General features: G+C 55.4%; 1 protein-coding gene across 7 annotated transcripts in view; it reads right to left on the reverse strand.

Moving 5' to 3' along the window:
* ZNF185 (zinc finger protein 185 with LIM domain) overlaps window positions 1-27,787 on the reverse strand; it is a 46,954-nt gene that overhangs the window by 17,405 nt on the left and 1,762 nt on the right. For 2 of the 7 annotated variants that reach the window (XM_060183487.1, XM_060183483.1), the window contains exons 2-17: window positions 20,477-20,555; window positions 20,270-20,393; window positions 19,974-20,048; window positions 19,295-19,330; window positions 19,110-19,187; window positions 18,503-18,589; window positions 17,143-17,229; window positions 16,603-16,686; window positions 16,314-16,355; window positions 15,244-15,327; window positions 14,772-14,861; window positions 11,103-11,189; window positions 9,925-10,020; window positions 6,960-7,055; window positions 6,462-6,551; window positions 401-598 (exon numbers count right to left, since the gene is read on the reverse strand). In XM_060183487.1, coding sequence (XP_060039470.1) covers window positions 401-598; window positions 6,462-6,551; window positions 6,960-7,055; window positions 9,925-10,020; window positions 11,103-11,189; window positions 14,772-14,861; window positions 15,244-15,327; window positions 16,314-16,355; window positions 16,603-16,686; window positions 17,143-17,229; window positions 18,503-18,589; window positions 19,110-19,187; window positions 19,295-19,330; window positions 19,974-20,048; window positions 20,270-20,393; window positions 20,477-20,510 — 1,388 coding nt within the window. In that variant the 5' untranslated portion in view covers window positions 20,511-20,555. The remainder of the gene's footprint in view (window positions 1-400; window positions 599-6,461; window positions 6,552-6,959; window positions 7,056-9,924; window positions 10,021-11,102; window positions 11,190-14,771; window positions 14,862-15,243; window positions 15,328-16,313; window positions 16,356-16,602; window positions 16,687-17,142; window positions 17,230-18,502; window positions 18,590-19,109; window positions 19,188-19,294; window positions 19,331-19,973; window positions 20,049-20,269; window positions 20,394-20,476; window positions 20,556-27,787) is intronic. The other 5 variants (XM_060183485.1, XM_060183484.1, XM_060183486.1 and 2 more) reach the window with 5 other exon arrangements.

Consider the following 27,787-nt stretch of genomic DNA (forward strand, 5'->3'; position numbering starts at 1 on the left):
AGGTCAGTCCCTCCTGTGGTCAGACTCATATTGAAAGAAGAGAAGAGGGTGACAAGGACTGAGGGTGAGGCCCTGGGGAGTTGTTCAATGAGGCAGCTCCAGTTTACATGCTGGAAAGCTCTGGGGAGTGGCTGCACAGCAGAAAGAATGTACTTAGTGCACATCTGGCAGTGGCCAAGATGCGGGCATTGAGAGCTCAACATCAAAATGAACACAGGACTTGCACACCACAGATCCCAGAGACCCTAGCTTCAATCAGGAATCTAGGCTCTGGCCATGAGAGGTAGGCCCCCTGGGGCAATGTGTGTGGGTGGCCGGGATATGTGTGACCCTAACTAGGACATGAGCCCCATCTCAGCCCCCGCTGGAGCAGCAGAGCCCAGACCTAGATGGTCCTCACCTGTTGGTCTGGCCACCCAGCTCCACCAGCTGTTCGGGTCCTCCAGGGCCGATGGGCTGCTCTGAGGTGTCACAGTCTTCCGGCTGCAGGGCAGGCGTAGCTGGATCTTTACAGCCACCCCTTATGCCCCCAGGCTTCTCCTGCCAGGCCTCTCCCACCTTGGCAGACACATCCTCCTCCTCCGGACCAGTCAGGATGCTGAGGACGAATAGACAGCCAGCGCTGTGGACTGGGCGCCCTGGGACCAGGGCTCACTGCCAGCACACAGTCCCCTCCTCTGCTCAAACCTGGCTCCTCAGGAGGCAGGAAGAGAAGTCCAATGACTATAACATAGCAGCGGCTGTCCATATTCTTGGTCCCCTCCCCTCCATCAAAGGCAGCCCCCACAGTGCCACTCCCTTAGCCAGCAAGATGCTGCCGTGTCCATCCCTCAGCCTGTGACACACACATGGGAGTCAAAGACAAACCTAGAAGGCCTACGGAGCTTGGCTGTGGACGCTGGGAACTCAGAGCCAACTGTAGCCTGAACTTTATCACAGGTCCTGCCCACCACAGTCCTCTAAAGAAACAGGCTAAAAGTGACTAGGAGGGGCAGGTGGTGACTCACCTGGTAGAATGTAGATGCTACCAATTGCAAGGACCTGGCTTCAAGCCCCTAGTCCCCACCTGCAGGGGGGAAGCTTTACAAGTAGTAGAACAGTGATGCAGGTGTCCTCTCTCTCCCTCTCTCTCTCTCTCTCCCTCTCTCTCTCTCTCTCTTTCTCCTCTATCACCCTCTACCAAAAAAATAATCACTGAGAATGGTGGAGTCATGCAGGCACCAGATCCCAGCAATAACCACAGTGATCAAAATGGAGCTAGAGATAAGCCATCAGGGAGAGCACTCTTTGTTGTGTGTGACTCTCTGGCTTGGAGTCCCCAAGCACCTATGTGGATGGCACGAGGGAGTTACATGGATGGTGGAGCAGTGTCGTGGTATATGTCCCTCTCCCTCTCCCTCTCTTCCTCTCTCTCCCTCTCCCTCTCTCTCAAATGAATAAAAGAATGAAATAAATGACCTCTCCAGAGCCCTACCCCATTAGGGAAAGATAGAAATACGCTGGGGGGATGGATCCACTTGCCAACACCCATGTCCAGTGGAGAAGTAATTACAGAAGCCAGAACTCCCATCTTCTGCTCCCCATAAGAATTTTGGTCCATACTCCCAGAGAGGTAGATAACCAGAGGGCTCTAAACTCCGATTCCATCAGGACCCAGAGAAAGAAGAGGAAAAAAAGCAAGGACATTCAGAAGTAGTAACAGATGTCAGTATGACTTAGAAAGTGATCGAGGTTGAGCACCCACAGTACGAAGCACAAGGACCTGTGCAAGATTCTCAGTTTGAGTCCCCGGCTCCCCACCTGCAGGAGGGGGGTCATTTCACAAGCAGTGAAGCAAGTCTGCAGGTGTCTATCTTTCTTTTTTTTTTAAGTCTAATTGTTTAAAGATTTTTTATATTTATTTATTCTCTTTTGTTGCCCTTGATGTTTTATTGTTGTAGTTATTATTACTGTTGTCGTCGTTGTTGGATAGGACAGAGAGAAATGGAGAGAGGAGGGGGAGACAGAGAGGGGGAGAGAAAGATAGACACCTGCAAACCTGCTTCACTGCTTGTGAAGCAACTCCCCTGTAGGTGTGGAGCTGGGGGCTCGAACCGGGATCCTTATGCTGGTCCTTGGGCTTTGCACCACCTGCGCTTAACCCGCTGTTCTACCATCTGACTCCCAATGTCTATCTTTCACTCACCCTCTCTAGCTTCCCCTCCCTTCTCAATTTCTCTCTGTTCTATTTTTAAAAAAATGAATAAAACGGCGACCAGGAGAAGTGGATTCATAATGCAGACACCAAGCCCCATCCATAACCCTGGAAGCAACAGCAACAACAACAACAACAAAAATCAATGGGAAAAAAAGGTGAAAGCAGGACCGTAGGGGAAAGTGGGCAAACATATATATAAATATAGTTACAGAAATAATATTCAATCCATATTTGTGATGCTGGGGAAACCACTGCAGTTTCCAGTGGAGGGTGGTGAGGACACAGAACTGTGGTGGTAGGAATGGTGTGAATTTTACCAACGATCACATAATTTTGTAAATAAATATTAAATCACTACTTTATTTAAGAGTGAAATAAATGGGTTTGGGAGACTGTTCAGGGGTGGTATTGCAATTGTGCAAAATCCTGGATTTAACCATGTGTGTGTGTGTGTGTGTGTGTGTGTGTGTGTGTGTATGTGTGTGTGTGTGTGTGAGAGAGAGAGAGAGAGAGAGAGAGAGAGAAGAGGCAGAAATCGTCTCGCCAAGTTTGTGAATACAGCCAAGATTCACTGCAAAGAGCAATTTGAAGGTCAACCGCACACAGAAGCAAGTGGATGAGTAAGGGGTCTCAGTCAGTCACTGGAAGCATGAGTGAGCAATGCAACATCCCAGAGGTTTTCCAGGCTCAGATGCCTGGGAGTGAATTGTTTATATTGAAGTCCTGTGCCTAAGAACAAACAAGGTAGCCTAGGAGGTGGTGCAGAGGATAAAGCACTGGACTCTCAAGCATGAGATCCTTAATGCAAAGCCCTAGAACTGCATGTGCCAGCGTGATATGTGTGCTCAGTCTCTCCGCCCACACCCCCACCTCTCCCTCTCCTTCCCTCTCCCTCTCTCTCTCACACACACACACACACACACACACACACACACACACACACACACACACGTAAATCTTAAAGAAAAAATGTGAACTGGGGGAGACAGCATAATGGCTACACAAATGACATTCCTGCCTGAGGCTCTGAGTTCCCAATTTCAATCCCCTGCACAATCAGCCAGAGCTGAGCAGTGCTCTGGTAGATTAGAAACATATTTTTTAAAAGTTAAAAGTAAATAAACATGTAAAAGCAAGTTCTGACTGAAATGAGATGAAGCCCCCAGTAACCTTAACAGAGACAATGGCAATCACTGATTCAGTCATAGCCTATATATGAAAGAGAATATCCCCTTCCATTCTCGCAACACCTCAAACTGACTTGCTCACACTGACAAATGTGTATCTGCTCCCTATGCATAAAGAACAGAAACCTGGAAAGCCAACATTAACATGACAGAGAAAATCAGCATCTGTTTCTAGTGGTAAAATAACAGTCCAGTGCGGGAAGGATGGGCTACTTGTCTGACATTGCCACAGCACTTTGTGCCACGACATGTGCAACACGCCTCCACATGCAAAGCCATGAAACCTTCATAACGGCCCCATGTGGAGGAACTATTACCGTCACTATTTGAGGAAAACTAGGCACAGGGGAGATGAATGAGGCACTCAAGGCCACAGAGCCATTAAGTGACAGAATCTGGTTTTGAACACAAGCAAGAGGTCCATGTCCTGGATCACTACACTCTGCAGCATCACCAAGGACTTATGATGAAGCAAAATCAGAGTAGGCAGAGTCCCTCCAGTCCTGGGTCCCCCCGCCCCCACCCAGCTCAGCAGATCCCTAGACCCAGCTGACCTGGGGCCCAGGGCCCGGTGTGCGGGGTGACCAGAGACTGGGCCCCTCCTCCCCCACCCCGGTGGGCGGGGTGCAGTGCCCAGAGCCCCCCCTCCCCCCAACCCAGGACACGCTTCCCGCCTCCCGTCGCTTGGGGGCCCCGATCCCACCCCCCGCCCGTGAGCCTGGGCGGGAGGGACAGGCGCGCTCCGAGGCGAGGACCCGGCCCGGCCAGCAGGCCCCAACCCGACAAGCGAGAGAGCGCCCCCCCCAGCCCGCCAGCCCCCTACCACCGCCGCCCGGCTCGGCTCGGCCCGGGACCTGCGGAGAGGGGGCGGGGAGGGAGCCCGGAGCCCGCCCGCAGGGCCAGAGGAGCTCCGCGCCTCATTCGCGATCCTCGCGCGCCCCCTGGAGGCCGGCGCCGGCGCCGCAGCACCACGGTCCCGCCGAGGATGCGCCGGCGCCGGCAGACATTTTGCTGTGCGGCCGGTCGCCCTTCCCGACGAGCATTGCGACCCCAGCTCGCGGCTCGAGCAAATGGCGGGGCGCGCAGGCGCACAGAGGCCGAGACCGCGCTCATTGTGGCGCGCGGGCCCGGGGGTATACTTTGCGCAAGTGCACACAGGACGGGCTCTCTGCCCCCTCTGGCGCAAGTGCACATGTGCATGTCACCTCTAGAAAAGCAGCGCGGAAGTTTTGCAGGCGCTTCTTTCTTGCTCGCCCAGACTTAGTAAACACTCTTGCGCAGGGTTGTGGCTCTCAGCATGATGGGCATTTAGGACCAGATAACTGATGAGGCCTCTGCATAGTCCTAGCATACTAGCAATCCAAATGCACTGCTTCTCAGTTGTGCCAATTAGAGAGGCCTTCAGGCAATGCCTCCTAGAAGGCGGGAAAGAGCCCCTGGGCCAGAACCACTGCCCTTGAATGTTAAATAATCTGGGCGCTTTTACAGTATCATGAACACTTCCTGGGTGATTCTCAAGTACAGTCAGTGTTGTGAAAAACTGATTGAGAAAGGTTGTAATAGTTTTGCAAGTTTTTAAACAACACAGAAAAGTAGTCCCATGTTTGGTCTTTACAATCACCTGGATCTGGGCTTTGCTTCTCACAAGGTTCCCTCAGTTGACTTCACTGTCCAGCTCAATAGTGAACACCCAGCTCTATCCCAGGGGATACTGTTAGAGACCAGGCAAATGGCTTTACTTTACATGTTGAGCAGCTGAGAGTTACTCTTTCTGTTCCAAAGAACAGATTTTACAAACAAGGGTTCCCCCCCGCCTCTTTAGAGTTCTTGGTCGGAACTTGGTTCTACCATTTGTAAGAATGGACAAGTCAGTTATTTTTTCTGTACTTCGGTTTCCACATCTTAACCAATTTCACAATGTGTCTGGGAAGACTGCAAAAAAAAAAAAAAAACCTATAGGGAACAGTTACTACTTTCACTCTTGTCAGTGAAATTAGAAACAGGGAAAGTGACATAATGGGCTCAGAAACCTAAGCTACAATTCCCACCCTCAGCCTCCATCCCCCAGCATACTGGTTTAAGTGATGGTGACAGGTGTTAAAGCAAACAAACAAACAAATTCAATGTGGTTTCAGTGTGCAAAGCAGCATCCACCTTCTACGCACCTGAATCAAATCATGTTCTTCTTTGGCTTAAAACTTAAAAAGAGATTCATATAAGTAAGATGCATAGCAAAGCTTCAAATAAGATGCAGAGTGCAGTTTAGGAAGGTCTTGCTCCAACTATCTCGTCATGTTCTAGGTGCTGACCACTATCACACTTTGGGACAAGCTAAGCATGCTCCTGCAGAAGGACTTTACGATTTGCACTTCCTTGTCTGCAGCCTTGTCCCCTTCATAGCTCTTGCTGGACTTGATTCTGCCTTTGAGGATTCCTTCTGTGAACTACCCTTTCACTCATCTGTGTCAGCTTGCTTTTCTGTCTCACACTTGGCTGTTTCTGAGGTCTAGCCTTTCCCAGAAGTACAGACAACTGCTCTCCAGGCCTTTAAGTGTCTACCTCATTTGGCACACACCTGGCAGACAGAACTGTGGGCTGACAGGGAGAGACTGAGAGTGGAGAGCTGCTGTGATCACTAGGTGTACCTGGACAATAGGCTAGTTAGCCCTTTACTGCCTCAACAAGTCATTCTCTCACAGGGACCCTTAGAGTCAGACACAGCGGGCTGCAGTGGGTGCCAGGACCCTGGGAATCTTCTGTTCCCTTTGCTTGAAGATAGGTTGTTGCAGCCCAGGCTGAGTGTTGCTCCTCATTAGCTGGGCCAGATTTGCCTGTGGAACCCACCCTCCAGGAGGTAGGGGCCAGGCAAGAATATCAACACAGGGCAGGAGTGGTGCTGACTGAACACCTGGGGGACTTCCTGGCTGGAGGCAATACAGAAAGCCCTATGGCCCCAGAGACAAAGGCCCCAGCTTGCAGGTGGGTTTCCAGCCCTGGCCACGAGCCTCCTACCAGCTCAGGGGCCTTGCTCATCTTTCTGTCCACCCCAGAGCTTCTCCATACCCCAGATCCCTTACCCCTTCTGGTCTGTATCTGCTGCCTCCAGATCTGTGGGGCTGTCACTCTTCCTGTCATCCAGGGTGGCAGAGGCCATAGTGGCACTGGAGCTGAGGGAGAAAGCACACAGGGCCATGGAGACCTCAGATGGAACCCCAAGACTTCCCCTGCCTGGCTGACTTCTTGAGGGGAAGGGGACCTAGCTGTGCCATCAGGTGTCTCTGTGTATAATAATATTCCACGATTCCTGATTCTGGCCTTAGCACCTGACTTCAAGGCCAGGTGTGATCCCTGACCAGCTCTGGGTCTTTGGGGAGGTCTCCTGGGTTGAGGATCCAGTATCTACAGGCATGAGCAGAAACAGGTGGGTGCAGCTCCAGGTCAGGAGTCTGACCAAGCCTGTGCTACCCCTCACAATCACCTGCTAGGAAAGTCCCATGGAGCTATGGAGCTCAAGGGTATCCTGGGGCACTGGAGCTGAGGCTGAGGCGGTAGGCTAAGCAGCCACCCACCCTTACCTGGCAGCCCCTGGTGCAGACTGGTGGGGCTGGGGGTCTGAGTCGTGTCCTTCTGGCTCTTCCGGGGCTGGGGTGACTGCCGCAGCTGAGCACAGCCTGTGGGAGGAGGCCATGTCAAGCCTGAGCTCAGGACTGTCCCTGTGTGCCCCTTCTCTCCCAGACAGGATGGCACTGAGAAGCTTTAAGCTCCTTGGAGGCACAGTACCTGCACTCTAGTCAGCTGTGCCACCTCCCTGGGGGAATCTGGGCATGGCTCCTGACCTATTTGAGCTTCAACATGATCACTGTGGGGAGTGGGGCTGGGGTGGAGGATATGGGCGAACAGTGTCATGGGAGACCACTATGAAAGGCACCAGGGCCTGCACCACGGATGGTGGAGAAGTGCTATGGAGACTCCCCTATTTCTCTCTCTATATATTTTTTTTTAATTTTTAATCTTTATTTATTTGATACAAACAGCCAGAAATTTAGAGGAATGGGGAGATAGTGAGAGGAGACAGAGACACCTGCATCACTGCTTCAACACTTATGAAGCCTTCCCTCTGCAGGTGAGGACCAGGGGCTCAAACCCAGGTCCTTACACACATATGTGAGCTCAACAAGGTGTGCCACCACCTAGCCCCCCCCCCCTTTATCAAAAGAAAGAAAAGGAGGGAAAAAAAAAAGGAGAGCCAAAGCAGTGGAGCGTCTGGCTGAGTGCACAGGTTGCTATGCAGGACCCAGGTTCAAGCCCCTGGCTCCTACCTACAAGGAAGAAGCTACTCCAGTAGTTAGGCAGGACTGCAAGTGTCTCTCTTTCTGTCTCCCTATCTCCCTCTTCCCTCTCAACTTCTATGTCTCTATAAAAAAAAAGGAAGGAAGGGAGGGAGGGAGGAAGAAAAAAGAATTGCCAGGAGTAGTGGTTCTGCCATGCAGCCACTGAGCCCCAATGATAACCTCAGTGGCAACAAAATAAAGAAAGCAAGAAGAAGGGATTGGGCAGTAGCACAGCAGGTTAAGCGCACATGGCACAAAACACAAGGACCGACGAAAGGATCCCGGTTCGAGCCCTGGCTCCCCACCTGCAGGGGAGTCACTTCACAGGCGGTGAAGCAGGTCTGCAGGTGTCTCTCTTTCTCTCCCCCTCTCTGTCTTTCCCTCCTCTCTCCATTTCTCTCTGTCCTATCCAACAATGATGACATCAACAATAACAACAATAATAACTACAACAACAATAAAACAACTAGGGAAATAAATAGTCTTTTTTAAAAAAGAAGGCAAGAACAGAGGAGAGAATGAGAAATGGGGCTGAGGCCAGGTGGTGGGAGACCTGGTTAAGTGCATGTATTACCATGCACAAGGACCCAGGTTCAAGCCCCTGCTCCCCACCTGCAGGGAGAAAGCTTCACAAGTGGTGAAGGAGTGTTGCAGGTCTCTCCCCCATTCCTCTATTTCTATGTCTCTGTCTCTCTCAATGTCTCTGTTCTGTCAAACAAAATAAATGATTAAAGTCTAAAGAAAATTGAGCCAGGGAGACATTGTGCAGCCCGAGACTGTGCTCATTCCTTGGTGCCAGGAAACAGCTTTTCCTCTGGGAAAGACAGTGCATCCATGTTTCCTGAGAACCACGGTCAAGGTCACTGTGAGCAAGACAACTGAAAGAGCAGAGCAAAGAGCACACAAATCATGTGCTGTGACAGCCCAGTCCCCAGTGCCTCTGGAGCTGCTGAGGTTCAATGCTTGGAGGCCGAGGCCTGTTGTCTCTTCTTGTGTGTCCCTGTGCCACTGGATGCAAAAGCTGTGAGTCTGGCTCCAGACCTCAGATGTGAAACAGTGATGGCAGGCAGGACGGGGCCTGGGTGGGCAGGGGGATGCAGGGGACAACAGCGGGTTGGGACTGGGTGGAAGCTGTTCTCAGGCCACTTGCCTGGCAAGACTGTGGCAGCTGGCAGCATACGTGTGGCCTCTAGCCACCTGCCTTTCCCCCAAGGATGACTTGGGTCTGCTTTGGAACCACTTGGGGACAGGTGGGACTGTGAAACTCGCTGTCTCCTGAGAAAGTGGCCCTGACTCCAGCCAGTGTGAAGTTGAGCCATTTCTTTCACTGCGCCTGGCACTGGCTCAGGGGGCCTCTGGAGGGGCAGGAGGGGCAGGGACGAAGCCCTCCCCTTCTGGCTTGTCCTAGGCACTCAGCCAGAAAGCAAGCACTGGTGTCATTAGTTGGGAGCCCTGGCCCCCCGGAGATCTTGGAGGGTAACGGCAGGAGAGGGATCCAGATTGGGGTACAGGGGAGGCCACACAGAAAGCCAGGGCCAGGGATGGCCACCAGGGATGAGAATGCCCGCAAACAGGAGAGGGGCCTGGCTCTCCACACACACCCTCAAATCCTGGGTCCTGCGCTCGGCCCTGTGACAGGAGGCAAATGCCTGTTGGCTCCACAGTTTCCATTCCTGGCCCAGAGTGGCTCCTGACTGGAGTCCAGGCCTCAGGCCTCCCTGACAGCTTCCATGGAATCTTCCCACCACAGAAGCAGAGGAGCAGAAGGGAAGCCCACACACAGCAAGGCGGCAGTGCCCAGCTGAACCCTACTGGGGGTTCACATGCAGAAGAGGGGCAGGCAGACCAGGCTGTGGGCTCTGATCCTTTGCGATCCCCCAACTGCCCCCCGCCCCGGCTCCAGATCTGGGCAGGTAGCACACAGATGAGTGGAGGGTAGTGGCTGGGTGTAGCCATAGACTCCCTGGGCCCCTCAATCCTTCTCATCTAACTGTGTCCTGAGCCCACAGCTGTTGATCCCTGACAGAGGGAGGAGGGGCTGGCTGGTGTCCCCCTCCTCCGTTCTGCCCCTCCCCCCCATGTGCTCAGGGCCTGGCATGCTGCAGCCCACCCCCACCCACTTTGGTTCCTTCTGCCCACAGCTGCGCTCTGGGAACTGCACTACCCCTCGTGGGGCCCTGCTCCAGTGCCATGTGCCCAGACAGCCCACCTGGCAGAATCGGACTCCACACCCGCCTTGCCAATCATGTCTTTCTTGGGATCTCCAAAGCTAGTGGTCTCCTTGTCTCTGGGACTCAAGGGAGACCTAGGAAGAAAAGAGACATTAGCAGAGCACCCCCACTTTTTCTTCTGAGGGCAGCCAGCTCCTCTGCAGGTGTCCGCTGAGCCCCAGAGACCCAAGAGCTGAAAGCCCCATGTATATCACCAGGAGCTGTCGACTCTGGAAAGCTGGCCTCTGCCAGTGCAGGCCAACTGTCCCCCAGACACCCACCCCAGGATCTGGCACTGCCATCTGCACCTACTCTAGGCTGCCACTCCTGTACTCCTGGTCTACCCACTGGGCACCGGCATGCCCACCTGCCCACACTCCTGGCCCCTCCGCCTCGTCTGCCACCCAGATGTGGGGGAGGCTCTGGGGCTGGTGGGGACGGTCACAGGCATCACGTAGGTGACAGAGGAGGCCTGGATGCAGGTGAGGGCACTGGGAACAGAGCAATCTCTGAAGCAATGACGCACAGAAGAATGAGGCTCATTGGCAACTGGGTAGAGGGTGGTCCTTCCCCCTCCAAGGAGCACAGTTGAGGAGTCTGCAGATTGCTCAGCACTTGCCTTGGATGTCAATTCCTCCAGGAAGCCTTCCCTTGCCATGTGTGTGCCCACAGTATAATGGGTCCTGCTGGATCTCCCACTGGCCCTGAGTGACCCCAGCCCAGTGGCTGTTGAGTGAATGACTGAATGGTCCATCCCTCCACTGGTTCAGACCCCCTGGATACCACCCCTCCCAGGCCCTGCTCCCAGCCCACAGTCCTGCCTCTGGCTGTCACCTGGCTGGTTATCCCCACCAGGGACATAGCATGCTGCCGGCAGACTAAGGGCTCATCACTTGTCTCCCTGGCACCAGGCACAGTGCTCCCTCTCACCAGAGGACAGCAGCCTTGGGCATTAGGCTGAACAGGGCACTCACTGTGCCTGCCCCAACCAGGGCATATCAGCACTTCTGGCTGGGGTGCTGCACAGGGGTTCCGGGCCAGGCTCCCACAGACTGAGCCCACAGTGTCGAGGAGCTGGTAGCCGGGACCCAGTGCAACTGAGCTTCTCTGGTGATGCAGCCACTCGGACGCCTCTCCACAATGTGGGGGATGGCTGGGATAGCCATAGGGCCCGTACCTCATTCCCTCCTGGTCGGGCGCCAGCAGGTGGAGTCCAGCTCCAGGGGTGCTGATCTGCAGGCGAACGATCTCCTCGCCTCTCGCACTGCAGAGAGAGGTCCGTGAATCCCTCCTGCCGACAGGCCAGACCTGTGTTCCCCTGTGCTCATGCCCCCTGACCTGCACACGCCTACAGCTGAGCCTGGACCCTGTCTAAGCCTGACCTGAGCTCCCTCCAACTTCTAACGTGGCGGGGGGGGGGGGTCTGAGTCCCTGGGCTCTGGGGGACTGAACACAGCCCAAAGGAGGAGCAAGCAAGCATGGTAGGCAGTACTGTGGAGAGAGCCAGAAGTGAAGGCCCGCAGCACTCTCAGACCACTAGGGATCACAGGGTCTCATGAATCCTCTGCTGCTTTCAGGCCCAGAGGTCCGAGCCACAGTGAGATCCTGGAACTCTATGGGCCACCCTTCACCCCAAGCCACACCTCTGGGATGCACAGAGTGAGGTTACAAGATGGCTATGCAGGCTTGCTCCCATGGCCAGGTACTGAAGGCCCCTCTAAGTGGGGACATGTGCAGCCAGTGGAAGGCCTGAGTGCTGACCCAGAGCACTGAGAAGCTTCCTGGAGGAGGAGCCAGGCCACAACCAGCTGTGGGTTGGGGTAGGCAGAGCCTGAAGTGCCACAAGAAGAGCTGATTTGGCCACAGAAACCAGGGTTCAGCCTGCAAGAGTGTGACACGAGCACACTGGCACTTCGAATGGCATGTCCACAGGCATACGGGTCTCTGAGGGACCAGAGGGGAGACAGGCAGGTGTCCTTGCCATGGGTGACTCAGCTGCTCTGTCTCTGTGAAGGTGACACTGGCATCTGGTGCTAGCCTAAGTCAAGTGGGCAGAGGGCTGCTGTGATACTTAGGCCCCGGTGTGCTCAGTGTACTGGCAGGGTTGCCAGAGGCAAGTGTTCCCCCAAAATGAAGCAGAAGGGGCTCTGATCTCTGCTTGTCTCCTCCCGGGCTTCAAGGACCAGGCCTGTTGTGTTCTATCTAATGCAGCACTTAGCACCAAGCCCGGGGATACACTCAATTCAGGAGCATTCTGGGTAAGTAAGCAGATGTCCTTATTGGAACTCCAGGTCATGTCACAGAGGAGAAATGGTGGTGGGAATTGTGTGGAGTTGTAAGCCTCCTATCCTATGGTTTTGTTAATGTCTCCTTTCTTAAATTAAAAAAAAGAAAAAAGGAAGGGAGGAAGGGAGGGAGGAAGGGAGGGAGGAAGAGTGTTGCCCTGGCCTGCCCAAGCTGCCCCCTTCCCACTCCTCTTAAGCAAGTCCTTCTTAATCACCCAGATCAGATGGCATCTCTTCCAGGGAGGAGTCTCTCTGCATTGCTTTATACCCGCCCCCCTACAAGCTACATGGCAGCCCTAGCCTCTGCTTTCCGTGAAAGTAGGCTCTTTGCGGATGGGAATAGTGCCAGTGAAGTGGCACTCTAGGGTTGGGGCCACAGGCACAGGGAAAAGGCCGTGGAGGACTGAGGAGTGCCAGTACACACAGTGGGAGGGAGCATGAGGTCCAGCCCACAGCTAGGTTAAACTCTGACCTCGAGACCTGGGTTTGAAGCTCCATTGCTGGGCCTCGTCCCGTCCCGGCAGCCTCAGCTCTTCACAACTGAGGCTCCTGCCACTCCCTGCCAGGCTCCCTTCCAGCCCCTCCTGGATCCTCAGAGCCCGAGAATTCCAGGCTCATCGGAATTTTGTCACTGCTAAAGACCAGGGACACTCGTTCACCAGGGTCCCAGTCACTGGGGACGGTGGGGTGCCTCCTCCTCAGGCAACCACAGCTGCATTTTCCTGGGTGGCCAGCAGGCGGCGATTGTGACCTCTCGGTATTTGAAGAGGAGTCCTGCTCATTCCAGAATCTACCAGGGTAGCATCACCCCAGTGAACTGCCTTCGATTTACTCATGGGGAAACTGAGGTACAGAGAAGCAACAACGCAGCCAGTAGGGCTTGGGTTTCTGCTTCATGCTCAAAGCTGCATTCTCACTCACTGTTCACTACCTGTTCTGCCTGCCAGCCAGCAAGGTGGGGGCAGCCTACAGAATCTGTCTTCATGTGGGGGTGGGGGGAGGTTGCTTGGGCGATCCTTTTGGTGGCCTGTGGTAGGAGCTGAGGAGCTTTCCTGCAGAATTGAGCCTACTAGTGTATGGGGCTAGGCGGGGGTGGGGACCAGCCTCCTTGAAGACCTCCTTCCTGCTGGAGGTTGCCCCATCAGGAGACATGGCTGACCTCTGGAACATTCCCTAACCTGGCCTCAGTTCTACCTCCTGGGGCCACACAAGCGAGATAAGCTTGATACAGGCTCGTAGCCTCTAGAACTGGGAGACAATACCTCTCTGTTGTTTGAGTCACAAGCCTGTGACACTGTTGCAGCAGCTCAGTAAACTGAGCTGGCCACCTCACTCTGACAGACAGGGGATGTGCAGTGACACCCCAAGAACATTCTGGAACAAATAATAAAATCACGTTCCACTCCATAATGTAGCACAACCAAATTCGTGTCATTTTCTCTTTCAACAGTATCAGAAACCATTGGCTCCTATTTTTTCAAAACAGAAAAACAGAAGTGAGGGATGTGTATTGTTTATGACTGAACTATGTCTCTTCCCAAGTTCATGTGTGGGGTCCCACCCCCAGGCCCTCAGAAAGACTTGATTTCAGAGAGAGGGTGGCTGCTGGTTGAAAAAGTCAGATGAGCACGTGCTGGATTTGGGGGTGGGGGTTACTCATCTGACTGGGCTCTCTGGAAAAAGAGAAGCAGATTCAGTTGCAAACAGGGTCACCGCTGTGAGAACACGGGGGTGCGGGGAAACATAGCTGTCTCCTTGCCCACATCAGAGGCCTCTGGAGAAAGCAGCCCTGGGACAAGTGCACCTTGACTTCTGGCCTCCCAGGCTGGGAGGGCATGCATTTCTGTCACTTGAGCCCTCTGGTTTGAGACTTGGTTACAGCACCCAGCTCCTATCAATGGCCATGTCTCATCTGGCGGTGTGTGTGGGGGGAGGAGCACTCAAGTCTGTCTTCTCCTTGCTAACTTCTCCTGGAGAGCAGTTTGGACAAGGAAAGGTGGCTGTCTTGCCATGAAGCCATAGGCTGGGGCCCACACCCACTCCCTCTGGACAGAAGCTCTGTATCCCTCCTGGCATCCAGGCCCACCACAGAGGAGATGGCCCCAAGAACTAGAGTCTTCAGGAGTCTGTAGCACTGACGTGGGGAGGGAAGGGGACTTGCAGTGACTTTGGGAACACTAGAACTGGCCCTAAGGCCCTCAAAAGTGACCTTCTGGGACAGATGCTTCACGCCTCTGGCCTCAGGGCCTCCCAGGGGGGTCACAGACACCCAGTGCTCAGCAGACCTGGCCTCTGGATTCAGGCCAAGCTGCCAGCCTGGCAAGCTGTGGAAACCACACCCGCTCTGGGGCGGCAGGGCGGTGGCCGATGGAGCGGTTCAGCAAAGGACAAGGAGGCATTGACGGTTTGACTGCCGACAAGAGAGCCCCATTCTCCGAGGGACAGCGGGCTCCGGCTCGGGGCAAACCAGGCCACACCTGGAGTGAGGTCACCAGCACTCACCTGCCCCTGTCCAGTCACCCCACAGACCGCCCTGCCCCCTGCCAGCTCGCAGCACCTACCTGGGCTCCCAGCTTGCAGAGGAGCTGGCCACACTGGGCATGCGTTCAATCCAGATGGCCCGAGACACCTTGGCTCGGCCTCCATCAACACTGGAAAGGAAAATGGCACTGAGCAGCACAGGGGGCCACGGAGGGGCATGCAGGGCAGCACTGGCACTGCAAACTGGACCACCTTCCAGGAGGGCCACAGAGAAGCTTGAATGTGGCAGGACTGGTGCCCGAGAAACACAGCCATCAGACCCCCTGGCTGACACTGTGGCTGCCACTAGGCTGAACAGATGAGAGAGGCACCCCTCCCCAGAGCAGAGGCTGTGTGGCTCCTTTCAGCACTGCGGCATCTAGCCAGGTTGCCCTTAGCAACTGCTATACTGCATCCTGCCACTGAGTACTTGAGGACACTGATCCTGAGACCCAGTAGAAAGGTGGCCTGGCAAAAGTTCCACAGTGCCAGGCCAAGATGGGCAGCAGTTACCTGCCCGAGCCTGAGGAAGGTCTTGCCAGAGCAGGTGACTCCTGGTTCTTCTCCATAGGCCCTTCCTCTTCCACCACCTCCACCCTTTGGGAAAGAAGAGAAAGAGATGCACCATCTGTGATGCCCCTGCCTGCTGGGTTGCCCTCAACAGATACACTTGCTTTCAATGCTCTGTGGGCCATGAGGTGGCCCATGTCTGGGGGTTCAGTGGCTCCAGCTTGGAATTGGGACAGCCTACTGGGTTGAATAGTGCCTCCTCCCTTAACTCATATCCCCCTCAGTCCCATGACTGTGAGCTCATCTGGGAATAGGGTCTTTGCAGATGTGAGCAGGAGGAGGGAGGTCCTAACTTGACAAGGATACAGAGAGGTCCACACAGACACAGTGACTGGTCATGTGAGAATGCATATGGAGATGGAGTGATGTGGCCACAAGCCAAGGACACCAAGAGCTGTCTGCAATCCCCAAAGGCCAGAACAGAGGACCACGACAGACTGTCCTGTGGTTTCCAGAAGGAACCAGTCTTATCTTACTCTTAGACTTGAAGCCTCTAAGACTTTGTTGCTGATTGTGACACCCATTTATGGTGTCTTGTTATATTGGCCAGTCAGACTACACTGTCATCTGTCCCGTCCTCCATGCTGCTGGAGATATGCCAGCTGGGTTCTCTGTCCTGAGCCCCTGGCATGCTGGCCCTCATTCTCCCAGTTCCTCAGGGCCCGGCCTTCCAGAAATGCCCTCCTTGTCCCCTAAGTACTCTCCTCTTCCAGAGCACTCCTGTCTCAGCTGATATTGACACCCTTGCCTTGCTTTAAAGGGATTCCCTCATCATCCCCCGTTAAACCATGTCATCTCTTTGAGGCCCACTGCCAATGCCATGGTCACTCCCCAGGTCCAGGCCAGGTTAGGGCTCTCAATGGCAAGGCTCTTGATCCCAGCCCACACAGAGCAAGCACCACAGCCATACAGGAGCCTTCCCGGCCTCCAGACAGAAGCTGCGCCTGTCCCCTGCCCCTCCAGCCCTGTGGCCAGTGGCTTTCTCCGTGACCTCTCCTCAGACAGACACGCACCTCTTAGCAATGAACGGGGCCTGCGCCTCCTGAGTTGGGCTGCTGGAAAGAGCAGAAAGGGGTGTGGGCAGTAGGCTCCCAGGGCCAGCAATGTCATGGCCACTGAGTCCCCAGGCTCCTGTGGCCCTCTCTCTTCTCCCCCCACACCACAGCCCTGCGGGCAGCAACCAGGCACCAGTGTTCCAGAAAGTGCATCTGACAAGCCCGGAAGGCTCAAATCTGATGCAAGGCAGGGGATGCGCAGTGTTCCTGGGTGTGGGCCTGGTGGGCAGCCCTGCTGACAACTCACCTGCTGCTCTTCTTGGCTGCCGACAGCACATACGAGTGTTCCCTTGGTGCCGACCTCCTCAGCACGCTGCTGGCAGCCTCCGACCTGGGGTGATATAGGGTGGGGGCCTGCTGGGCGGCCGGTGGGACTTGTGGCTGCCCGCGGAGGCAGAGGGGAAAAGCAAGGCACATGCCCACTCCCAAGACAAGCCAAGGGCTGCCCTGGAGGATGCCCACTCATGTGGTCTCTCTGGAGCCTGACTTCCCAGGAATGTGGGTGTGGAATGCCCCGTCATGACAGAAGAGGAAACTGAGGCACAGAGAGCTGGTGGTACAGTGACTGGTGGTACAGTGGACAGTCTGCCACCATAGACTCTGCCTTTAGGACGGGCAGGAAGTTGGCCTGGCACTGGATGGGTGGCTCTGGGAATAAAGAAGTGACGCTTGCTGCAGACAGCCCACAGACCAGCACCAGCATCCTCCCACGGGGCACAATCCCTCTCATTGGTCTACAGGGAACTTGCCAGTCTGTGTGCGTAGTGGTGAGGGGAGGAGCTGTTACCTCCGTTTCTGCTCATCGGAAGAGAAAGGCACTTCCTCCTCTTTAATGTCCCCAGAGGCTGAGCTGCGCCTAATGTTGTAGGGTGCCCTGGAGGTGGCAGGCAGCAGAGTAAGGTGCTGGTCCCCAGCCCCACTTCAGGGCACAGACTACCATCCTCAGTCACCAAGCTTTCTGCTCATGACTCCTCTCCCCGCTTCCCTCAAGCCCACCCTAACTGCCCCCTAACACCTGGTATGAACTTTACCCCTTCTGCAGAATGCCCTAGCTGCTCCTTGTCACTGAGTGATGGTGACAAGGAACAAAGTATATCAAGATGTGGAAGGGTCAAGAGAGCCAGCATAATGGTTCTGCAAGAAGACTCTCGTGCATAGGGGTCAAGTGGTAGCACAGCGGGTTAAGCGCACGTGGCACAAAGCGCAAGGACAGGTGTAAGAATCCCGGTTCGAGCCCCCGGCTCCCCACCTGCAGGGGAGTCGCTTCACAGGCGGTGAAGCAGATCTATCTTCCTCTCCCCCTCTGTCTTCCCCTCCTCTCTCCCTTTCTCTCTGTCCTATCCAACAACCAACAACATCAACAACAACAATGATAACCACAGCAAGGCTACAACAACAAGGGCAACAAAAGGGGGAAAAATGTCCTCCAGGAGCAGTGGATTCATGGTGCAGACACCAAGCCCCAGCAATAACCCTGGAGGCAAAAAAAAGAGGAAGAAGAAGGAGGAGAAGGAGAAGGAAGAGGAGGAGGAGGAGGAGGAGGAGGAGGAGAAGGAGAAGGAGAAGGAGAAGGAGAAGGAGAAGGAGAAGGAGAAGGAGAAGAAGAAGAAGAAGAAGAAGAAGAAGAAGAAGAAGAAGAAGAAGAAGACTCTCATGCCTGAGGCTTCACGGTCCCAGATTCAATCCCCAGCACCACCATCAGACAAAGCTGAGTAGGGCTCTGGTAAAAATAAAACAATAATAATAAATAAATAAATAAATATATATATATGTTGGGCCATGCCTAGGACCCTGGGAAGATCCCACACTTCTACCCAGACACTTTCATCAGGACTACAAGGGGAGTTCCACCAGGAACCCTAAGGATTTGCATGTCGATTGTGTTGGGGATCCAGCAGCAGGTTCAGGTTCAGCCTTAGGATCATCAGATCCTGTTGCAGGGGGAGGGGGCATTTTTAGGAGTCACCGTGGCTGCCAGCCTGAGGCCCAAGCCCATCTGCAAGCCCATAAGCCCCTTGCAGGAGCTCCCGCAGCCCCCTGTGTCAAGATACGAAGTGGAGTACACAGTCATCTGACTCGCTGCCTCTTGTCAGCACAGGGACACCCCAGGCCATGCTGGGAACAGAAAGGTGAGCGGTGATACTCACAGCTTCTTGTAGTCCTCCGTGGTCATCTTGTAGCCGGAGGAGGACAGTCGGGGGCCCCCAGCCAAGGCTCCTCTCAATCCCAAACTGCTGGAGAAGCAACAAGTTTCCATGTGCCCTGCCCCTCAGTGCCCGGCTCCTCTAGCCACCAGGTGGTCCACGCAGCCCAGAAGCAGGTGGCAGGTGGCCTCTCCCCTTTGCTCTCAGACCCTCAGTTGCCCCAAACAGTGGTCAGTGGTCAAGCAGCCCTCACTCCCCATGTCCCCTTCATTCTGATGCAGCCCCAGTCCCACCAGATGCCAAGCTCCCTCTCCTAGTCCCTCCCCATTCCTGGCGACCAGGGCAAGTCACCACTGGGGAACCTTCAACTCTGAGTCCCCAGGATAGGCCATACACTCACCCAGAAGCTTCTTCCCAGCTCCCAGTTTCTGATGAGTCCTGCTCCCACAGTCACCTTGTGTGGCCCCCTAGTGTTGTTGCCCAGGGCAAGCCCCCTCATATACACACAGGACAAAAGCTTTCACCTACAACCCTCTTGGGTGGCAGCCTTGAGTCTGGCCAGGACCCACCCCACCCCATTGGCTTGCCTACACCTGAGAGACAGACATACCTCTTGGGAGCTCCATTGGTCTTAGGGAGCTGCTGCTGGGGCTGGCATGAGCTGTCTATGGGCTTGGTGAACACCCCCCTAGAAGAGACCCCAAAGAAATAGGTGAGACTCCCCTGGAGAAGCAGTGTGTGTGCAGAGGGGAGGAAGGGGGAGGGCAGCACAGAGCTGTGGCCAAGGTCACCTACCGAATGATGTAGCCTGTGGGGGCCCGGATGCTCGTTCTATGGTGGAGAAAGAGGCAAAGGCCCAGCGTGAGGGAGGCCTCCTGGGGGCTGCCTGGAGGAGGACCCAGAGCTCTCCCAGGGGGAGCTACCCCCTGACTGGGACCTGGTAACAATCCCATCCAGGACTGCTGATGCATCGCACCCCCTCCCCTAAGTTGACCCAGCTCGGTCCCTAACCCAGAAAGGCTCACAGAGGGCGAGGGGCAGAGCCTGGCACCTCACTCCCTTCCTGCTGCTCTGAGGCCCCCCAGCTCTAGCCAGGGCAGGACATACTGGTGGCACATGTTGAGGCAAGGAGGACTGAGAGGGGCAAGGTGAGTGCTGAGGACAAGGGTGTCAAAGCTGCAGGAGAGGAGCATGGCGGCGCAGTCCCTCTGTCCAGGAACAGATGGGCTGGTCACATACTGAACTTGGGATGCCAGGAGTGAATGCAATGTCTTGCTGACTGCCAAGTGCACTCAGCACTCAGGCTCAGCTAAGGTGGGGTGAAGGGTGCCCCCTAATTTCCTTCCAGGCTGGCAGTGGAGGCCTGAAGACCCAGTGGAGGGCAATGCCAGGGCCACACAGGGGTGGGGGAGCTGGCCTTCTCTGGCTTGAGTCCTTCCCTGTCCCAGAAGCACCAGCCCCTGCTACCACTTACCTGGTTTTTGGGACATCCCCCACTGATGAGAAGGATGTGGTCCTGCTGCGGCCAGGGCCTGGGGGGGGCAGCTCTCTGCAGAAAGATGGGGAGCTGATGAGTGAATCCTAGTCTCCAGGCCACCCACCCGGCTGAAGATCCCAGCCCAGAGACTGCCTGCCCCTCCAGAAGTGGGGGATTCCAGTCTTGCACTTGGGTGGGTCGTGCCATGGACTGAAATTGTCCCGCCCGCCCCCCCATCCCACCCCGCAGCGCAGTCCTGGCTGCCATCTTGGCCAAGGTGGCCTCTTGCTTACAGTGTGCGGCCCTCCGAGTCAGCCTGCTTGGTGATCCAGCTGTTGTCGCCCTTGAGTGTGGTGCGTACCTTCATCTGCTTCAGGACATTTTTACGCTCCTCCTCAGCTTGTGGGAGGGCCTTTCCTGGGGGCAAGGCCAGAACCTCAGCAGGGATCAGCCTGGGATCCCAGGACATGCCCTGCAGCCCCGCATGACTCTGGGCTCACCTTTGGTACTACCTCCGAGAGCTGATATGCTCATGGTGCTGGCTCTGCAGCTGCTGTTCCAGGGGGTCCAACAAGGGTCCTGCAGTGAGCACACGCCTGTTATCATTCGGATGCCATCATTCGGACCCAGGCCAAGACCAACCTGGGGCACCTCCTGTCTGTCCAGTACACTCTTCAGCCCACAGGCTGAGTGCTGGAGAAGGCCCTCCATGAGAACACTAATGGACCAAGTGACAGCCATGGCAGGGAAGTGGCTGGAGGCCTCAGGCCATGGGCAGTCAGCTAGCTGTCTGTTCTGGGTTGCCTCAGTTTCTCATTTGTGAAATGGTACTGCAAATAGCCACTCAGGATCTCGGTGAAGACAGCACTTGCCCTGGTCTTGGGGGGAGAGGGAGGAGCTCCTGTTGGCACAGCCAAGAGGGGAGCCCGCAGGACAAGGCACCAGCCTAGTATTTGATTCCTGCAGGTTGGTGGGGTGGGGTGGGGTATTGTAGCTTGGCTCCAGCTCATGTAGAAAGTCTCTGGTCCCCTCACTGGCAGCCCTGAGGAAAGCAGGAGACTCCTGCAAACAGCACTTCCCTGTGCTCTGGTCTTTGCCTGGGAGCCAGAGGAGGCCCACCCAGGTAAGCCAGTGAGGGCTGAGTGCCTGCCCAGAGTTAGGGGGCTGCAGGCCTGAGGGGCTGTGGTGTGGTAGCCAGGGCCAATCAGCCCAGACACAGAGCAGCCTCCCTATCCTCCTCAGGGGCCAGCACCATTGGGGCTCCTGTGAGGCCTGCCAGCTGGCAAGGCTAGGCATGTTTCCATGGAGGTCAGGGGCACGCTCCAGCCGGCAGGGCACAGAGCCAACAGCAAGCTAAACCCACCACGTCAGCAGAAGCTGGCTTTCCCATCAACGGCAGAGACGCGCAGCCCGGGAGGCCCCGCCGGCAGAGGGCCAGGACCGGCGCCTCTCCACTGAGCCTGGGGCAGCCCATGTGTGGCCCTGCCTGCCACCATGTCAGAGGCCAGTGACAGCACCTCCACAGGCGACTCTCAGGCACTGCTGCCCCATACCTGGGTGCTGGGCCCCTTGAGTGACCCCGAGCCCCGTGGCCTTCCAACCTTAGGCTCCTCAGGAACTCAGCCATTTGCCTGTGACAATCTCTCTGGCCTCTCCACCCCTAGCACAGTTGAGAGGGATTCAGCACACACAGTGACAGAAGCAGAATCCTTGGAGGTGACTCTCTGGCCATGCACAAGAGCCCGTAGCTCTTGTGGAGGAGGGCAGAGCTGGGGTGCAGTGCCACTGGCCCTGACTTAACAGCTTAGGACCCCCCACACCCCCACCCAGCCAGGAAGTTCTGGCCAGGCATGTCAGCCCCGCTAGACACTACTGCAGTGGGACCTGAAATCTGATGGAGGCAGGAGTAATTCTTCACAGGGAAATCAAGAATAGAGTACATAAAAGATGAACTGCAAAAGTTGAGGGAGCTGGAGTGAAGAGTAGAGGGTCAGCTGGGGTCTGGGGCTCATGAGGCGAGACGTCACAGCCTGAAGAATGGACAGACGAAGAGAAGTGAATCCTTCACCCTCCCTCCTCCCTGCTGGCACACAGCGCAGGCAGACCCGGTCCCCACACATTGCTCACCCACCCCACCTGGGATGTTCTGCCCCTTTTCTTGGGGAGCTGAGCAGAGTAGCTTTCAAAGTCAGCAAAAGCCTTCAGATGGCATGTTCCCCACATCCCCCTTGCATGGCTTCACACACACCCATGGCCCTAACACCCAGGGCCCCCTGTGTACCCACGGCCTCCCAGAAGGCAAGGCTATTATTGTGAAACCATGGTCCCTAATCACCCACAGTCCCTGTTGCACCCACTGTCCCTAAGTGCCGGAGGTCCTCATGCACCAAGGCCTCCCTGCATGCATCCAGGGCAGGGCCCCAGCTGCTGGTTTGCACCTGTTAGAGGCAAGGGACTCCTGGTATCAGGTCAGCCCTCCACAGGCAACCTGTCTGGTGCTCAGTCAGTTCCAGTCGGCAGACATCCAGGCCCAGCAGCCCAGAATCTTAGGGGGAGGGAGCTGCCAGCACCCCTGTAGACACAGCTTCGAGGCCTCTGTGTCCACCACCAGGCTCTCCCACAGTCCAGTGCCGAGGGGATGAGCCACTGAGGTTCCTGTAGTTCCAGGGTCACATCTCTCACATGTCATTGAGCCACTAATGGGATTTTGGTGATGAGGACTTGTGTGACAGGGGATATCCAGTTAAGTAACTAGCCTTTTCCCAGCCTGGGTACAGGAGAGCAGGGGGTGCTGGGCACCAGGCAGGGGCTTCTGAGGAAGGGACAGTACACTATGGGCCCAGCCCATGGGAAGGGGTGGGGCATGAGTGTCGGGGGCAGGGAGTTTTCCCCAGATGCAACCTGTGACACTGACCTTCTGCAGGCCTGATCCCTGCCTGTTTAGCCCCAGGGTCCCCAGAGCAAGGGACTGGCAGCGATGACATGCAGACCCACCTCTAGACCCGCAGCCCAGTCCTGGGTGTGGACCCATTAGAGGTGGGTGAGCAGCTGGCATGAGGAAGCAGTGGGACAGGCCAGTCGGGCACAGCCCAGGGCACTGCCCATGAAGCCAAGCCCAGACCAAATATGGCTGAGTCAAGTGACATCTAGATGTCACTCGGAAGTGTGAGGCTGGCTGACATCTGGGTTAAGCTCAGGCCAAGTGTTGTGAACATTTTTGTGGGGCTCAGGACTGGGGAGCCCCAGGAAAGCCCCCAACATGAACAAGCAGAAGCCAGCTGCTTCAGGCCCCACTGTGAGCACAGAGCACTAGACTCAGAGACTTGGTGATGGGCCAGCGAGAAGCAGATCACTGGCCTCATGGCGTGTTCTGACCATGATGTACCATGCCCGCCAAAAAAGCAGTGCCTTTCAGGAAGCCCCGTTCTTGTGATCTGGGCAGTGGCTTGGAGGACAGACTAGTAGCATCTCCAGCATGAGGTCCTGAGTGTGATCCCTGGCATCAAATGTAGCTGAGGTGGTGCAGTGCAGTGGAAAAGGTGTTGGATTCTCAGGCATGAGGTCCTGAGTTCCATCCCTGGCAGGATCACATGTGCTGGTTCATTCTCTCTCCCTCTCCCTCTCCCTCTCCCTCTCCCTCAACCTCACCCTCTCCCTCCCTCTCTCTCTCTCCCTCTCCCTTTCTCATTAGTAAGTAAATCTTTTTTTAACTTTTTAATATTTACTTATTCCCTTTTGTTTCCCTTGTTGTTTTTTATTGTTGTAGTTATTGTTACTGTCATTGTTGTTGGATAGAACAGAGAGAAATGAAGAGAGGAGGAGAAGACAGAGAGGGGGAGAGAAAGAGAGACACCTGCAGACTTGCTTCACCGCAAGAAGTGAAGCGACTCACCTGCAAGTGGAGAGCCGGGGGCTTGAACCGGGATCCTTTCATCGGTCCTTGTGTTTTGCGCCACCTGTGCTTAACCCACTGCTACCACCTGACTCCCAATAAATAAATCTTAAAAGAAATGGAAGAAGGAAACCCTGTTCTCCATGAGCACCCTGAGCCCTGCATCTGGCAGGGGTGGGGCAGGCTTGGGCCTCAGGTGCCACAGGACTATGGTACCATTTTCAGAACTTCCCTGTCCTGTCCACCCTCTGGATACCCCCTCAGGTCTAAGGCCCAGACAATGAGAGTATCAGGCTGAGGGGCAGCCACCCCCAGGAGGCTAGAGGAGGACCCTTAAGGGGTGGGGGCTGGGAAGCTCCCATCCCCGGCTAAGACAGAAGTGGACAAGGATGAAAGGCCCTGGTCCAGCCCCAGGCAGGGCATGCTAAGACACATGAAGGGGCCAGGGGACCTAAATAAGGGGCACCCCTCCGCTCCTGTGGGGGCCCTGATCTAGTCCTTACAGTGCATACTTGGCAGCTGTCCACCCTAGGACCCAGACAGACTGAAACCAAGCCCATCTGGTGGGGCAGTATCGTGTGGTCAGGCCACCAGGATGGGAACACCCTGCTTCCCGCTGTTGGTGCTGAAGCCTGCGGGGGCAGTGGGGGCCAGGCTGCTTCCTTCTGCAGAAGGGCTGGAGCCCTCGCTGCTGGTGCTCCAGGGGGCCCTTGAGATCCAGAAGGTCTCCAGCACAGTGGAGGCGGTGGGGGCGCCAGAGACAGGGCCCAGCAGCCGGCTCCTGTCCCGGCTCCTGTCCCGTCCCGGCCAGCTGCTCAGAATGCAGCCCCCCGGGGGGGGGGCATCTTTGGCATGGGCTGCCGGGAGGCTCCGACCTGCCCTGGATGCTCCACGGCCAGGGGCAGGAAGGAGGCGCAGCAAGTGGAAAAAAGCACTGGAGAAGACTTGAGTTGCAAAGGGGAAAAATGTCATATGGAAAAGAACGCACGCGGGGGGTGGGGGGGGGAGAAGGATTTGTAAATGTGCTTTACAGGTAAATGACTTCTGCATGAAGGTCTGGAATTCCCCCTCCTTCCATCCACCCTCCCCAACACCCCAGAATCTAGACTTCTCGGCATCAGTGTTGGAGGGGCCCTGGGAAGCCATCTTCTGAGGCCGGCCAGCAGCCTACTGAGACTGGGGGTGGGGGGTGTAGTTCTATATCCGGATCAAGGAGGATCAAGGCCACCCATCCCTCCTGAATGAACAGATCCCGCCCAGCTCTCTTGTGCCCATTTTCTATTGCATGGGGGGGGGCGTGTTTGGGCACCTAGGTCTTTCAGAGGTAGCTTCTGGGTAGGGATTCTGGAGCATCTCTCTGGCACCCTGGGGCTGGGCAGAGCCAACAGGCTAGGGACTATGAACCTGCACCATAAAGGGAACTCCATGCCAGAGTCACCCATGAGCTGTTCCTATTATTCTCAGGCTTCCACTGTACCTGATTTCCTGAGGAAATTGGGGCAGGGGGTGCTGCATATCAGACACCCCGAGGAACTACAAAGCCTTGGGCTTGTGGGGCACACACCCCCACCGACTTTCCCTCCCAGGAGGACCCCTGTATTATCCCTGATGCCCACTTAGCCTTTGCCAAGCAGGTGGCCTCTTCCCTGACCCGAGCTAGCACTGGCCAAGACGACGCCATCTTGTTTTGGTTCTGGCTGCTCACACCCGTGAATAAAGATGCTGAGGACCACGCCAGGCTCTCTCCCTAACTGCACCCACCTGACTTCCAGTCAACAGGCTTCCTCCCTGCTTCACCCTCCCTCTCAGGCCTCCCAGCTTCCTCCCTTCTCACCTGCTGGATCCAGATACTGTCCCGTGAGCACCAGTGTCACTTATCCCTGGCCCCAAAGGAGATCAAAACAAGAGAGAAATGCTTGCCCAAGGCCACGTGTTCCATAAGCACTTATCTAGACTGGCTGCTGGGGAGACAGACAGACTGACAGGAACCAGCACTTCCCCCCTCCCCAACCCTTCGACAAGAATTAGAGGGAGCACTCTGGGCAAGTTACACTTGGATATTAAAACATAGGTATGCATGAGGTACATAAGAAAATGATTAGGGCTGGGGCAACAGCATAATGATTATGCAAAAACATTCATGCCTGAGGTACCAAACACCCCAGGTTCAATCCCCAGCACCACCATAAGCCAGAATTGAGTATCTCTTTGTATCTCTCTCATTAAAATAAAATAAAATAAAATTTCTGTTTTATCTCTTATAAAAATACATGTTTAAAAATAATTAAAAGGGGGATGGGTGGTGGCACACCTGGTTAAGTGCGCATGTTACAGCGCACAAGGACCTGAGTTCAAGCCCCCAGTCCCTACCTGCATGGAGGAAAGCTTTGCAAGTGGTGAAGCAGGTCTTTAAGTGTTTCTCTGTCTCTCTTCTTCTTTATCTCCCTGTTCCCTCTCAATATCTGGCTATCTCTATAAAATAAATATAATAATAAAATAATAATTTAAAAAGGAAATGATGAGCATGGTTATTTGCACAAGTCCCTTGCCGCCTCAAGCTCTAAACTGTATGTGGATGTGTAATGTCATCTCAGAAGCCCCCTCCTCAAGGAAGACTGTGCATAGCAGCTTGTACAAGGCCTAACCACAGGGTCACACAGTACAGCTGATAGACTGGCTGTGGACGTGGCTCAGTGGATAGAGCAAGGGACTTGCATGCTTGAAGCCCCACATCCCACATTGGGGACCATATGTGCCAGAGATGAACTCTCTTTGAGAGAATAAATATGTCCTGGAAAAAAAAATATATTTCAAGCCTAAGCCCACATGACCCACACCTGTCACTGAGTGGCCGCACACACTTGGATGCAACCTGGCATATGCCCCTCGACAGCAGCAGCTCGCCCAGCCCACAGCCCTAGCTCTTGGCTGCAGTCAGCACTTTTCCGCGGGATCTCTGCCCTCCCTCTCCATAGCAACCCTCTGCCACATCTAACTGCCTGGGAAAGTGACCCAGTCATCAGAAAGTAGCAGCTGAGCCAACAAGCACAGGGACCCAACAAGGAGTCCAGGTGGAGCAGTGCACGGGTACCTGCAGGCAGGACCATGGCCAGGAATCACCAGGGACAGGCTCCCCAGTGCCCCCCACCCTCTCCTTTCATGACTCCCTGTGGAAATAAAGTGATCCCACTGCCCCACCCTGCAGCCACTCCACTGTGCTCCTGAAAGGGACTCTTGGGTCCCCTTTGACTTGTCAGTCCACCTTCTCCTCCCGGAACTGCCTTCCCACTCAGACAGAGCCTGCCTGCATGTCTGTGAGTTACTCTCTGTGCCCTGGGAGTAAAGGCTCCTCTGAGCCTCAGTGTCCCTGGGGAAGAGTGCCCTGGCCCCAGCCTGCCCACCTCCTGACCCATAGCCACAGAAAACAATCCAAAGCAAAGCCTGTCAGTCAGTGCTGGTGGGCACCAGACATACCACATATTCGGGCTAGCAGCGACTCCAGTTGACACCTTCTCCAGTGATGGACACACATCCCCCACAGTCTGGGGATGCTGCTATCACAGACCCACTGGCAGCTCCACAGCAATTGCCGCCAGCTTTGAACCCCACCTGTCCTAGCCCTGGGCAGGAAGATGCTGCCCTCGACCATCACACACCATGCTACCAACAACATCTGTGCCCCTCTGCCAGCCACCTGCCACTCTCTGACCCTCTGAAGCAATGACGCCAAGCTCCTCTCAGCAGCACTCTGGGTGGCTGGGTCCCCAAGGCTGCTGCCCTTGTTCTGGCACAGCCAGCACATGCTGGCACAGTGGGCATTTGTGCAGTCCCCAGGGGGAAGCCAAGCAGAGGGACCTGAAGATATCCCCACTTCCCTAGCCACCACTCTATCCCAAACCACCATGCTATAAGGCCTGGT

The sequence above is a fragment of the Erinaceus europaeus genome, chromosome X, assembly GCF_950295315.1.
Source record: "Erinaceus europaeus chromosome X, mEriEur2.1, whole genome shotgun sequence".
In the NCBI taxonomy this organism is placed as follows: domain Eukaryota; kingdom Metazoa; phylum Chordata; class Mammalia; order Eulipotyphla; family Erinaceidae; genus Erinaceus; species Erinaceus europaeus.